This window comes from Priapulus caudatus, unplaced genomic scaffold (assembly GCF_000485595.1).
Source record: "Priapulus caudatus unplaced genomic scaffold, Priapulus_caudatus-5.0.1 Scaffold628, whole genome shotgun sequence".
NCBI classification, from domain to species: Eukaryota; Metazoa; Priapulida; class Priapulimorpha; order Priapulimorphida; family Priapulidae; genus Priapulus; species Priapulus caudatus.
Window position 1 is genome coordinate 3469 of NW_014577689.1, and position 14941 is coordinate 18409.

General features: G+C 42.6%; 1 protein-coding gene and 1 long non-coding RNA gene across 3 annotated transcripts in view; both read left to right on the forward strand.

Annotated features, from left to right (window-relative positions):
• The window catches only part of LOC106812271, a 24962-nt gene that overhangs the window by 2404 nt on the left and 7617 nt on the right, over positions 1-14941 (forward strand). For both annotated transcript variants that reach the window (XM_014816103.1, XM_014816102.1), the window contains exons 4-8: positions 1586-1724; positions 2287-2371; positions 3745-3884; positions 5435-5591; positions 6138-6269. In XM_014816103.1, coding sequence (XP_014671589.1) covers positions 1586-1724; positions 2287-2371; positions 3745-3884; positions 5435-5591; positions 6138-6269 — 653 coding nt within the window. The remainder of the gene's footprint in view (positions 1-1585; positions 1725-2286; positions 2372-3744; positions 3885-5434; positions 5592-6137; positions 6270-14941) is intronic.
• LOC106812273 lies at positions 9253-11628 on the forward strand. The gene is made up of 3 exons (XR_001394317.1): positions 9253-9275; positions 10404-10543; positions 11594-11628. It is a non-coding gene; the product is annotated as an uncharacterized LOC106812273 (long non-coding RNA).

Here is a 14941-nt window from a genome sequence, read left to right on the forward strand (position 1 = left end):
TGTCAGATGAGCTAAAAATACGGCACTTAATAACAATCCCTGACACACTTCTTTACCACAATATGTTACCATTAAAACGAGTGTAAAATTAAATTAATCCGAGTTGTAATCACAGAGAAATATCCATTTATACATCGGCTACTATGTCAGAAATCGAAACGGAGAAATCAGGGTTTTTCTATTTTTCACAATGACCGCCTGTGTGCAAAATGGGTGAACGTATGTGATATATCTATTGTTAGTACTTACTGCGACATATCCATGACTAACTGACACCACTAAATTGGTAAAATGTTCCATGCACCTTGAGAAATTCTGAGAAATTACAAGGTGACCATTGCCTGACGTCACTGTCAACAAACGCGCGCCTTATGTAAGGTGCGTTGCGAGGTGTGAGAACTATTTTAGGCTCTTGTGGGATACCTATTGGATCAGGGTAGTAGTACAGCTGTAGCAGGGTTGATGTTGATCAGGAGTAGATAATAGGGAATTTCCTATTATCTACTCCTGATGTTGATGGATACTGCCTCTGTGAATCGTGAAAATGCTGATTGTATCATGTGTCTGACTTCATAATGACGTCAGCCGCGGCTCACTACACATGTACGTGGGCAAGCAAAACGCTCTGACAGTTCACATGTACCGTTATATGGAGAAATGAGCACGTTCACAGGTGGCACATAGTGTTAGCCATCGAATAAAGTTGAAAATGAAAAATCGGTAAAATTTTTCCTAAAACCTTGAGAGTATCCTTAAAAAGAAAAAGAAAAAGATCATTACAATTTTTTGAGTCGGGGCCCCTTTTTGGCAGGTCGGTCGGGTGAGGGCAAACAAACAATATTTTTATTATGGCCTCAGTTTCGAGACATATACATCATGCTGTGAAACCAGCATGACTGTTGGGATTGTCAAAGGTGAACAAAGCTGGAAGTTGGGGGCATGGTGATTAGTAGGTGGGAGCACGTTGGACGACTTATGGGGTGTTGTAAATTACCTTCAGCTTTTTGTAAGTTTGTGTATAACTTGTTGTACATTAGTGGTGTAACGGTTAACCGCGGTTAACCGAAAACCGCGGTTTTTGCGCCACCATTCGGATATTCGAACCGTCGTTCCGTTTTCGGCTCGGTTTCGGTTCCACATTTTATATATACCCGATATATACGCTTTTGAGATACGCGCACTGCGATTGGCTGGTCGTAAACTCTTGGCCAATCAGCGAGCAGATAACATTGATAGACCACTTGCTACATGCCACGAGAAGGTCAACGCGTTCATTTTGTCTGCAAAAATGACAACTTATATGTTGATCCGCCGGCTTCCTACAGATCTATGGTATTTATAAACCAGTCTGATTATTAAATTTGCACTTCTGTTTGGTGTTATAAGATTTGTAATTGATCGCAAATATTCGAACCGAAAATAACCGAACCGAAATGTGAAAACCGAAAACCGAACCGAACCGTGGAGTTGTGATTCGTTGCACCCCTATTGTACATGCACATAATATCAGGAGTAGATAATAGAAGACTCTGATCCTATATAGATATCTACTCCTGATAATATGATGGTCGCTCAACTCGTATAGATGAGGACTTGATACTGAGCCTGACGTGCCGTGAGCACCGTGTTCTGAAGCAGAGACTGCTGGAACCATACCTATCAGGCACATCGACAAGGGAATTGGAGTACAACTGGATCACCACGGGTGGGCTGCTCTCAGACAGGTAACTGCAGTGAATCCTTGACTATGAAAGTTGACCATGAAAGTGAAACCTTGACTATGAAAGTGGTGCCGGTATAAATAATGTGAGGTGGGAAATGGGTGCATTGAAATCTGTCAGGAACCCTGAGGTACTATACTGTGCTACGATACGATATGTTATCCTTGCTATAGCAATGTATTTACATGAGCACGCGCAGTCCATGTTGGCACCAAATAAAAAGACACTCAGAATCCAAAATAATCGGACGTCTTATTCTTCAACTTGAACTTACACACCCATACAACTGGCAAAATTGTCAAGAAACACATGTAGCTTCTGTTCACTGACATTGTTGAATGCCTCCATTCAGTAAAGTCCCACCTTTGCAAAATCATGATGGATTTCTTTAAAACATACTAAAATTATAACACTTTATCTACTAAAATGTGGAAAATACAGCGGGGTTGTGTCAATGCGTTAATTTCACCTCTTATGTATAAAACCCTTTGGAAAAATGGTGTGTGTTTGTCTGTTACAATCGGCTGGGAAATTCTTTGGCTTTTAATAACACGCTTTCTTGCAGGTCTCAAGATAATGTTTTAGGAGACCAGGAACAAGTGTGTGCAATGGCTTTATGTTTTGTGCTGAAAAGGATGCTAGATTTTTTTGTAAGTTTCCCATTGATTATTCCAGTATTATTCTAAGGCTTTTCCTACAAGTGTTTGCTTTAACATACGAATTCAGGAAGAATAATAGCCGCGTTCACACGGAGCAATACATTCGGTATTTAGCATTCACACTAGGCAAAAATGCGCGGTCCAACAATACTGAATCTAAATAGATGCCGTATTTGTTTAAATACGCGGCTTCCCAGATGCCGAATTACTTCTCGTGCTTGAGAAATTTCGAATCTCTTGGACCGCGTATTTCTCTCGTCTGAACGCAACTGAACGCAAATACACCATTTCTGAAGCCGCGTATTTTATAGACTGGTCTGCGCGCGACAGTTCCATTCACGTTACACTGACGCGAGTGGAACTGTCGAGTGCGGACTATAGTCTACGTATTCTGTCGTCGTCGTTGCTGTGCATTGATTGTTTAATTCGCATTGTTCGCTTGGACGCATTGTTTTTTTTCAACTCGCAGCTCGCAAGTAAATAAATACGGCATTTCTGAAGCCGCGAAACAGCGTGTGAACGCTCGGGTAGAGTGAAGGCCAACTCAGGTGACAGGTCGCCCTTACGTCCTAGTTGCCGACAAAATTTGAAGATCGTACGTCAAAAACCAGCCAGATCGCAGATAAAAACATCGGCGACTAAAATCGACATGAGTTCTCTTACAATCGAAAATACGATCGCCGCCTGCGATCGCAGGAATAGAAACGGTTTTATTTCTACGCGGCAGTCGGCGACAAATCGTGAGTGGCAGCCAATCACCGCTACGTGTCGAGTCACATGATTATCAAAAGTCACGTGATTAACAAAATGGCAGCCTACACAGCAGTTTACAAGGAGGGATTATTGCACAAACCCTTTCTCAAATATATATTAAGTTTTCCGTATACCACAGGCAATTTTTTAAATAATTTTTCTGCACATGATTATAACGATTTTCAGAAAATTGAGGATAGATTTACGAAGTTACCTGATGACAGTGATGTTTACTTGTAAGCGCCGTTTTGTTGGTCATGTTACTCGTTTTATGTAGACTGGTCCCGGCATCAAGCTTGCTCTGTTTCTGCTAAATAACTGCTTGTGCTAGTACAAATACTGGGGCCGCGAACCCGTCTTAGTTTCCTGCAGAACGCTATGATCTGATCGGCGATGTACAGCGTTAAGTCACTTCAAGTCGACATAAGTGTGTTGCTACGCTGCTAATCGGCGATAAAGTGGTTGCAGATAGTCAAATCGTAGGGCGACCTGAGCAGGGCTTAAGTCGCGAATTTGTCTCAGATTCGGTAGCTCGCAAATACCGAATTTCATAAATACGGAGTCTCGTGTGAACGCAGGTAATAGCAATGGCTGCATCTTTTTACCTTCAGAGGGATGATTCATTTTTTGCTCGTGAGCTTATTGAGAGGCTGGCTCCAACAATAACCAGTGAGATGAAAACAACATTACCAATGTCTCTGGAGAGATTGATGGAAAAATTATATCATGGGTACATGTTTGAAGAAATTGGGTAAGTCTGTGTCTTTAGTGTATGTGTACATGCCTGCTGAATCAATACTTTGCATTAAAGACCCTGCGAAAGCAAAAAAATATGGCTGTTACACATAGTAATATATAGCTTTGTTATTTTTCAACTATATGCATCAATAAAAAAATTTATACAGCGCTCTAAACTTATTTTGTAATAGAACTACGCGAAAAACGCAGCTCTCGTGACATCACGCGGATGACGTAGATTTGGCAACTATTCTCGAAATACGAGTCAGCTCATGGTAACATTGTGCAGTAAACCGTTTCATATTTACTGAGAAAAATGAAAAAAACTGCTTAAAAATCAAGCAGTGTGTTAGAATTGAATCAATTATTCCGTGTTGTAATAATTAGAACACAGAGAAATATCCATTTATACATCGGCTACTACGTCAGAAACCGAAACGGAGAATCAGCGTTTTTCTATTTTTCACAATGATCGACCGCCTGTTTGCAAAATGGGTGAACGTATGTAAAACATCTACTGTTAGTACTCAGGGTTCTCCCCAGGATGAAATTGAAACAGGGGGGAGGGGAGGGGGAGGGGAAGGGAGGGGAAACTTGGGGGGTCCGGGGGCCTGTTTTTTTACCGTACCACTAATTAATGCGTAAAATCGCCACCACACCATAGACGGTATTTGGGGTTCTTGTATATATAAGATAGCCGAGTCGGTGCATAGTTATTGTTGGGTGCGGTACAGGTTAACTGTTTGAACTTGTGTATGGGCTGCAGTGCATGCGTGGTACGGGTGGAATGGGAATTCTTGACGATCGATTCCCTCGCTGTCCAACTTTTATTGTGGTGGAATTTAATCGGGGCGGAGGTAATTTAAACGGGGCGCAACGATTGAAACAGGGGGGAGTTTTCCCAAACGGGGCGCGCACGCCCCGTTTGCGCAACGTAGGGAGAAACCTGGTACTTACTGTGACATATCCATGACTAACTGACACCACTAAATTGGTAAAATGTTCAATGCACCTTGAGAAATTACGAGGTTACCAACGCAATTTCATGCAAAACGCACGAACACCGCCCATTGCCTGACGTCACTAAGCTATATGTCAACAAACGTGCGCCTAATGTAAGGTGTGTAGTGAGGTGAAAGAACTATTTTGGGCAGCGTGGGATAGTTTAACCTATCACTGGCAGATAACATCTGTAGAAGGGTTGATGTGAATGATACTGGCTTAGTGAATATCATGAAAATTCTGGTTGTATCATGTCTCTGATGTCATCAGTGACGTCAGCCGCAGCTCACTACACGTGTGCGCGGATAATCAATACGCTCTGAAAGTTCACATGTATCGTTATATGGAGAAATGAGCATGTACATCGGTGGCACATAGTGTTAGCCATCGAATAAAGTTGAAAATGGAAAATCGGTAAAATTTTGCCTAAAACCTTGAGAGTAACCTTAACTTAATGTGGCGTGTCTTGATATGATGGGAGATGACGGAGGGGTGGGACAGGGTTTAGGTGCGTTCAAATCAACGTATGTGTCTTCACATCACACATTTGACGGCTTGCAGGCGACAGACTGCGTGGTTATTCCCGGAGCTAAACCCCCTTCAGTCTGTCACTGCCGTGTTGGTTACTGCTGTATCACTCTGCAGCTACATGATAGAATCTGTGGTGACTCCAAACGTCCTTTTAGAATATGAGAAAGCAGATGATCGGCGTACCCAGGTGATTAGCAAATTGACCTATCCATCTGGGTGAGATAAGCATGCTCCAGTTTGATATTGCTGCTAGATCGGTCAGCCTGGACTAGTTTATACATATTTTTCTCGTGTGCATGCCAAATTGTCCGACTTTGTGGCAACTCTTTTCCCAGCATTGTCTTTTAAAAGCATCCTGTCACAACACTGATCAGTTAGATCTGCCTGTCAGTCACACCAGACAAATGGGTCAGTTTAATTATTATGACGTGGTTCCTTTTTTCATGTGCTGAAATGCATTCATTTGTTGTAACTGTCAGCAAGTTCATAGATCATTTGAGAAATATGTCATGATATACTGGAATATGTCATATCAAATGACTAGAACATATAATATAAAATTAGAGTGTATATTAGGGAGTACAAAATGACCAAGTGTTTGCATGATGTGTGTGTTTTTGTGTGGCTTATCATAGCATAGTCTATTTGATGTGTTTATACTTGTCTACGTTTATTGAATACATTGAGCTGTCATCTTGTGGTATTTACTGCTTGTCTGTTAATGTTGCACCAGGACAGTAGAGGATTCAAAGACTTTGGCAACAACGCATTTTTAAAGAAAGATTATTCAAAGGCACTACATCGCTATACAGATGCCATCGAGATAAATCCATTCAATCACATCGTTTACGGAAATCGGGCACAGGTAAACTGCTAAATATACTTTTTAGGGAACATGCAACCAGCAAGTTTAATTGTGTTGTGTGTAATTGATTAAAAGGTTCCATCTGAATGTACTAAGGCAGTGGTTCCCAAACGGTGCGGGCATGTCACAGTGGTGCAGCGCAAGAGGATGGCAAGTGTGGTGGAAAGTTTCAAAGACAAACAAAGAAACATTTTCAAAAAATTCATGTGCCAAAAATAAATATGAAGGTCATTTTCTCATTTGATTTATTTTGTTACACTTACATGTGATATAATATGGTAAATATATATGTATAGAATTAGAAACTGGTCGAATTTTCCAGAAGTTTCTAGATTTCATGCCATCTCCCTTTGTATTCAGTGCAGTGTTAAATAGTATCGTGTGTTATTTTTGCACTTATTTGTAAGATTTATTATACTTTCTGGATGTCACATGATCATATAAAGTAGTTGTGCTCTATGTTATGAATCAAGCACTGCTAGGAGTTGTTTTTTGTTTTTGAATGTAATTCTTATCATGGGAAAATTTAGTGTGCTGCGAGCAAATTTATATTCCAAAAGTGCGGCCCAGATAAAAAAGTTTGGGAACCACTGTACTAAGGCGTGTTTTTGTATCTTTACGGTCATCTCATCCCTTTCCTACTGAAGTGCTAAACTTTCCGGCATGTAAGAAACAACTTATAACATGGTTCGCACAGTCCTTGAAAAGTAATTGAATTTGAGGGGAGTCCTTGAAATTTAGTAAATGTTGATTTTGTGCTTGAAAAGTCCTTACATTTTTAGAAAGAATCCTTGCCTGTAATAAACAGAAATTTTGTACCATCAATAATGTGCAAACCTCGATTAAAATTGCGTTAAATAAGCTTAAAAAGCTATAGACACGATAGACAGTTAAATGATGGTCACAAATTACAGTAAGTGACTGTAAGTCAGTAAAATCAGTCAGTAAATCAGCGTATGTTGTAAAAGGTGACAAGTGTTTAGACAGGGTTTATTAATGGTGATCCAGGTAAGTTTAAGAGGTGGCCATGCAGTGATTAAGATGGGGTTATTAAATTAATCCAGCGTATGTTTTTTGTTCTGTGTTAGAATTCTGATAAAATGTCTTGAATTTCGATAAAATGCTCCTTGAAAAAGTCCTGACTAAACATTTCAGTGCTATGTATGAACCGCAATGTATGAGAGTGTGTAAGAAATTACTTTGTAATGCATGTAAGAAATAGCCTGTTGTGTTTGTGTAGAATTAGAAAGTACATGTAGAGGCTGTGTGGGTATATTGGCTGTTCACATTGTCATGGGCATTGCCAGCGTGTACATTGAAATGGAGAAGTACTCGAGTGCGCGAGATCAGACTTGGCTTCCGCGTGCAATGCTTCTGGACGAAAACCTGCCAAAGGTACTCTCACTCATGAGCAAGTCTTCAAGCTCATGCTATCACAGCTGTAACGTGATGTCTATTCTTGCACTGAAAACTTTGAGCCCAATTTTAGTGTCTTGTTCGCACTGCAGTAGTATTACTTGCATGTTACAGTTGCCTATATCATTCTCTGCGTCCGTGCAATCAACATTGCAGTGAATTTTTCCTAACAGTATTAAATGTCGTATTTGACGTCTGTTTGCGCATGTAATGCGTTTGTTTGTATGGATGTAATGGCGCAGAGATACGGATTCACATGTGGTCTGTGTATGTTGCTATGGGTGTATTACGAGATAGTGACTTGCACCCGCGACCGGACCGTGGTCTGTGTATGTTTGTACAGAATGTTATTTAGGAACATCAGACTTACAAACTGGTCTGATGTTTTGTTGCAGATGTAATTACAGAGATAAAACACTTGCACGTGGTCTGTGTATGTTTGTTTTGCGTGTATTACTAGACATACTGACTTACAAGTGGTCGTGTTTTGTTTGTACGGATGATATTACAGAGATAGTACTTACACGTGGTGCTGTGTATGTTTTGTGCAGATGTATTTACATAGATCTGACTTACTGCTGCTCTATTATGTTATGTACAGATGTATTACACAGATACTGACTTACACATGATCTGTGTTCGTGCCAGATGTCATTAGCAGAGATACTCGACCTTTACATTGTCTATGTATTTGTACAGATGTATTACAGAGATACTGACTTACACATGATCTGTGGTTTGCTGTGCAGGCATATTCAGGGTGACGGATCACTAGAGAAGATGGGCGGCTGGATGTATGCGGTGCACACTACATGCTGCCATTAAAACTGCTCCCGCGTTTACCCATGGCTTGATCCTTAATGGAGGAATAATCAGAAACTGGCTAAAGTCCAGCAAGCTTTATTAGACAAAGGTTGTCACTGACTGCTGCTGGACTAACTGTGTTATTCTGGTGTACATGTTTAACCGTCGCACTTAGCATATATATATCTATACTGGGACATCAGCTACTAGGGTAATTAGCTGAAATGTAGCAGTGCGTACTGCGTATGTTTTATTTTGTTTAATTAATCGAATGGTTGTGTGAAATCTTTAGCCCTAGTTACCTATTATTTCTTATGGGCGTGCGTGCGGCGGGGCAGGCGAACGGGTTTTAAAGGGAGCCATGTTTGACTAGATCTACTGTTTGTGCAAATCGTACACACGCAGCTCAGCTAGCGACTAGCTGCAGAATACCGAATATACACAACGCCAAGGAGACCACGCTCAGCGGGACTTTCTTGTCGCAGCTGCATTCACACTGGTATGTCATTGACCTCGTAATCGAACACCCGAGCGTTGTATCAAAATGCTTTTTAATGTTTTCAGAGGGTCATGGGATGCAAGGCGAAGCTGCATCAAGAGCAGAAGGTGCCACTCAAGGAGCAAGACCGCAGCAGCAGCCAGCAGGCAGCAAGCAGCAGCAGGCAGGCCACAGCCAGAAACAAAACAAGCTAAGCAGCAGAAATCAACAAGACAGCAGCAGCAGCAAAACAACAGGGGACAGCAGCAGCAGCAAAACACAAGAGACAGCCAGCAAGCATTGCAATAGTATGAAATCAATTTCGTTATATGTCGCGGCCTGATATAGCTGTTATACGTGAACTGCCGTTAAGTTGAAGAACATCAGGAGGCATTTCGAAGAAACATTGGCGAAAGTTACGTCTAGCGAGAAGTCAACAACGTTTGGTGAGTTACACGCTACTCTACTTTAATTTATGACGTGAAGGAGATCCACCACTACGATTTTCGCGTTTTTATACGATATTTCTATTTCCACATTCAACACAAACTACGAATTTCGAGTGATCTAAAAAAAAAAAGATGTCAATTATTGTCATTTTTTTTTCAATTATTGCCATTTTTGGACATTCAGAATGCGCTAAATTCATCTCAGAAATAAAAAAATTGCCGGACCCCCTAGCGAAGCTCGTGTGAACGTCGTGACCCGAGCAACTACTATTTGATATGGGCCAGCAACTAAACGATTGCTATCAATATGTGTTGGCATCTCATGGAGGGCCCTTACAATGTCGCCCATACTACTTGTGTTCTTTTAACAATGGCCGCTGCGATTGATAAGCTGTCCTGTGCATGCTGCAGCAACATGGTTGCCGGTTAATAACATAAACTATATACTTATCGACACACTAATTACATAACTAACACAACCAACAACGTCATCAATTACTCATGATCAAAATAACCACCGCAAGAAACACCAACAGCAAACAACAACAACAAAAACGCAAACAACAACAGCTAGCAATGACAATGCGCCGTTGCAACGTTGTGCTTGCACGCGATAGCGGTTTGTTGCAGATAACATGAACTGTGGGCACTATACTTATTTTAATGTCGATTCCTTTTTATCCACTGGCCTTAAATCAGTTGATGACTGAAGCTATAAATACCTATAGCCACTACAATAAACAGCTGCCCACGCCGGGTAAGCTCCATAGGGTCTATTCCCCAGGGTATGCGCGAATGGACCCTGGTCTTTGAATATGGTTAGGGAGTAGGCGTAGGCGACTCCCTAGACTCGTTAGTGGAGTAGGCGAGGTACGGTCCGGCATATTAGATAGTACCAGGGTACGTTCCGGCAGTACCCTGGGGGACATAGACCCTCTCAGCGCCGGTAAGCTTAACGACTCGCTGTATTCTACTCTCTGTGTGTAGGTGATGATTCAGTAAAGCTGCGGCAGCAATACTCTGCAGACAGTGAGCAAGCGTCACACCTGCTACTGGCTGGAAACCCAACACAGGCTGCACAGAAGTACAAGTGCTGTATAGAATTGCTGGGAAATGTTGGGCTCCAGGTGAGCATTTGTTGCATGGTGGAAAGCCCGCTTGGAATTTACCTATCCATCTGAGCTTGACAACCATGGCGCACACCTTGGGTGTTTGTTGATAGATCTTTTAGGTTCTCTGGTAATCAAGCTCGTCTCGTTTCTACGCATGTTTAATGCACGCAGGCCTAATTATCGACTTTGCTTCACTTTGATGCTAAGTGGTGTATTTTAAAATGTCCTTATCTGATTGCTGATTGGCTGAGACTGCTTGTCAATTACGCCAGCTGGATAGCCTAGGTATATTATATATCAGAATTTCTCGCTTACGATTCCTGACTGGTTTACTTGATCTCCTGCGATTTGTGAAACCCTTGAAACTAATCTATGTAAAAGCAATGGTGTGGGGAATGTGGAGGCATTTCTAATGGCTCAGTAAGTAGGTGTACAACATGAACCACATCTGATTGAGGATTTTGATCGTTAGCTCATCTGACGTAGTCAGATGCAGCTTGTAGAATCGTATGATTGTCCGTGCGTGCGTGCATGCGTGCATGTGTGCGTGCGTGTGTCCGTGCGTCCGTGCGTCCGGCCGTCCGTCAACAGTTGGGCACAAATCTAAATGGCTCGACGTACGGATTTGAAAGTCGGGACGTAGGGGGGTAGGGTGAGAGGTAGGAGGGAGGGAGGTGGGAGAGAAGGACCCCCCCACCCCCTCTAATTAAACTTGGAGATCCATGCTCATATGTTGAAATCTTTTATGTCAACGTCAATGTCATTCCTTAACTTGTATTTGAATTGTTATTATTGTTCTTGTTATTAGAATTAGCCCATAGAGATTAGGTGGGTGCGGAAGTGTAGCTGATATATTTGTTCGAATTCACTACGAAAGTCAAACAAGAATAAAGAAGACATGTGTTTTTATAGACAAATGCGTGCGTGCGTGCGTGCGTGCGTGCGTACTTTGCTACTGCTAACTGTGCTACTGCTACATTATACAGTGTAGAGTTGTTAATGTCATAACTTTGTAACGCAACTCTTGATATGACAAGAAGAGATGTTCTGTTGTCACGTCTGTAGGTGCTTGGCGTGACGGTCAATGATGGCGCATGCTAACTAGCTGTGGCATCCGCGCCGTGCTCGCACGGGACTCTACGCACCGTGTACAAATACACGCCGTGGATCAATTCAAGAGGATCGCAAGCACCCATCACTGCAGCGAGTAGAGCCGCTGGCAGTGCTAGTGGTCTTGCCTCCGCCCTTCTCACCCTCAATAGGAACGTTCAAGCTACAGTCTAGATACTAGTAAGGGCCTAAGAAAAAAGATGTTGTCTCTGGCTAACGAGCTGAAATAAAAATAGACAACGGAGCTAGGCAGCAAGAAAAAATTTTGCAAATATTTTTTTGTGGTATTTAGACAATACTTCTTTATACTTAATAATGACAAGCCGCCATATAATGACATGTCCAAATAAAATTAAATGCATCACATGCGATTTTTTTTGGCCGATCGTCGCAATGAATACTTTTTGGGCACGGGGGGGGGGGGGGGGGTGAAATGGACTAGGCCGGGTTAAGGCTATGCACAACCTGACTACGCTCATACACCGATCGCGCCCACGCTCACAAAAATTTGCCGCAGTGTGGTGACGTGGTGAGAGCTGGGCCAATGGGCCCCCAGGGCGGGCCCAGCTCCGATACTACGATCTAATACGTCGATACTAGATTAAAGTGCGTTTTTACCACCCGACTTATTGCGCTCAACAAAGCTTTCACAGCACACGCTCACACGCACACCGGCACTCACCTTGGCACTGCGCTCACCTGCGTCTATATTGCGACCTAATAGATCGCATTGCTCCACCCAGCGGCGCCTCAACTGTCGTGCCAGCAAGCCCTAGTGGCGACTTAATCACGGTCTAGGCAAGGCGCCCGACTGCGCGGCAACGACATATGAAACACTGGCGCGCCGTTAAGACCATCATCATATGTTTGCCTGCTGTCACAATCAAGATAACTTGCTAACTGATTTAATACCCATAAATAGTATCAGGCAGCATGCCGCCAAAGACTTCTATTTCTCACCTCTCATCCTCTTCAGCATGAATGAGGGCTTGGCAATCGCAGTAATTCGAGTGTGTCCGCTACGAGAAACATCGTCATGAGTAGTGTTGCCATCATCCATAGTGGATCCTGGTGGTGGTCCAGGGGTAAGCCCCAAATTTATAGCCCAAGTTCCGCAGGAGCGTGATCTGAGCGTAAGCTAACATTGTAATGCGAAGCACACAATGGCGTGGTCTGAGCGTCGTTGCGTAGTACACATCGTAGTACGACGGGTCGATGCTGCTAGAGACGCACCATGGCATAGTGAGAACGTGTCAGTCGGCAGAAGACATCTCCATGGGATAGTACAGCCTGATGAAAACATTGACATGTGCTGAGAACGGGGTGCGACAATTTCACCTAGCACGACCGACACGATCATAAGTTCGTACTATACGCTCGAGTTACGTGGTGACTAGTGCCTTCACGTCTCAATTACGCCGCGCACTGCGTTGTCTTTCCGCCACGCACGCACCAACGATATTGGTTTTTTAACATGTTCAGGCAGTTGGCTCACGCTCTCCACGCTCATGGTGACTGCACCGCGCTAGCGACTCGCGATCGCAGTAACGTCCATATACGTCAACTGCGTTCTAACACGTTTCGCACAACACGCTCTTAAGCGGACGTAGTACGACGTAAGTGAATCGGGCCTGGTGTGACATGGGTATACGCGAAACAAACGTCTTTTTTAGCCGTAAGAACATTTGAGTACTGCCTTCTGTAAAGCTGGGGTGAATCTCTGAATGCCGCCATGTTTGGTTTTGGATTTATTACCTCTTGGATCATGCAATCATTATCCATCAGCAATCAATTTGTGTGTACGTATAGTGTGCTGTGCTGGTTGGCCGAGTTCATGAGGAAGGTACTGTAACCTTTGATCGGTAATTGTTGGTTACGGCTCCCAGTTTGCATAAAAGTCAAGTATTGCACACGTTCTGCAGTGTCCATAAGTCCAGAAAGCCTGGCCCATTCCGTATATGATCCTGGAAAGTGTTTTGCCGTACAGAATGTCCCTTGAAAATGAAGCACATGTATCTGTCTAGAACAGGAAATAAAATGCCTTATAATGAGTGAAGGCATTTAAGAACATTAAGGACGATTTTTCTTAATAGACATCCTGTTGTGACGTATCTGTTTCGATGTAATAACATGCTCTGCAGTAGAATTCTAAATAACAAACACTAGACGCAGGGTGGCGAAATAACGGGGGAGTCCGATCAAATACCTCCCTGTTTTACCTCGCCGCGACCGCCTGCAAGACTGTGACTCCCTGAAAATTCTGTGATACTGAACCAGTTCGTCTGCGAGCCACGGGCCTAGCAGAATTACCGCGATTTTTCAGGCTAATGGCAGAAAATTTGCGCTGACGGCAATCATGATGAATCTTCAAAATAAGCACATTCGTTGTATGTTAATCATCTTAATTTGAAACCCAGACTGCGACCCATGTTTTGAGGGTAGGGAGTCGTTGGACTCCCTTGTTCAAAAGATGCATTTCTACCCCCTGTAGATCATTGTTGTTTGTTCATTAGAGGCGAGTTTCACCATATGTGTCCACATCGAGGAGAACACAGAGTTGTCCTTTATGAACAAAGGCCTTTTATAGGGGTGGCCTGGTAACATAGACGGTGTGGACGTGTGTTTTACGTGTGAATTTGAGAATTCAAATGGCGCTAAACCTGTTGATGCGAGGTCTGTCAGGCAGACCTGTCCAACTCATGTACGGGCTCTGTCTTGGCCTGGCACGTCGGGAAACCTATCATTGAAACCACAACCCGGAAACCTGAAAGGTAACCCAGATTAAAAAAATCTCTCTCGTTTTTTTGGCGAAAAACCATCCCTGACTCGTTGTTGTCGAGATATTACAGTGTCGAGACTTGTAAAATCCATTTCCCAATATCTCGTACTATAAGTTTTTTGTGGGCTACTGATTACCTCGGATTTATCGCAAAAAAATGGTGGTTAAATTTCAACCAATTTCAAGGCATAATATTTAACTTATTTTTATATTGGGTTTGTATATTGGAGTGACATCCGCTTTTCAGTCTAACTTTTCCTATCGCGTATTTTCAATTTCAAGACCAAAATTGCAAAAACTGGATTAATATTTCAACAAACAAATAATGGGTACTAACAGGTATACCAGAAAAATGCATACTAGCTCACTGGGTAATCCATCAAAAATTGTTTATAGCTGTCATCATATCTTCTGTGGTAATGGTAATGAGCAGAGTAAAGCTTCATGAGACACGGCAACGAAGGTCGTGTGTCGATAAATGGGCGTATAATATGTACCCCGAGCTAACTATTTGAATAGGATAG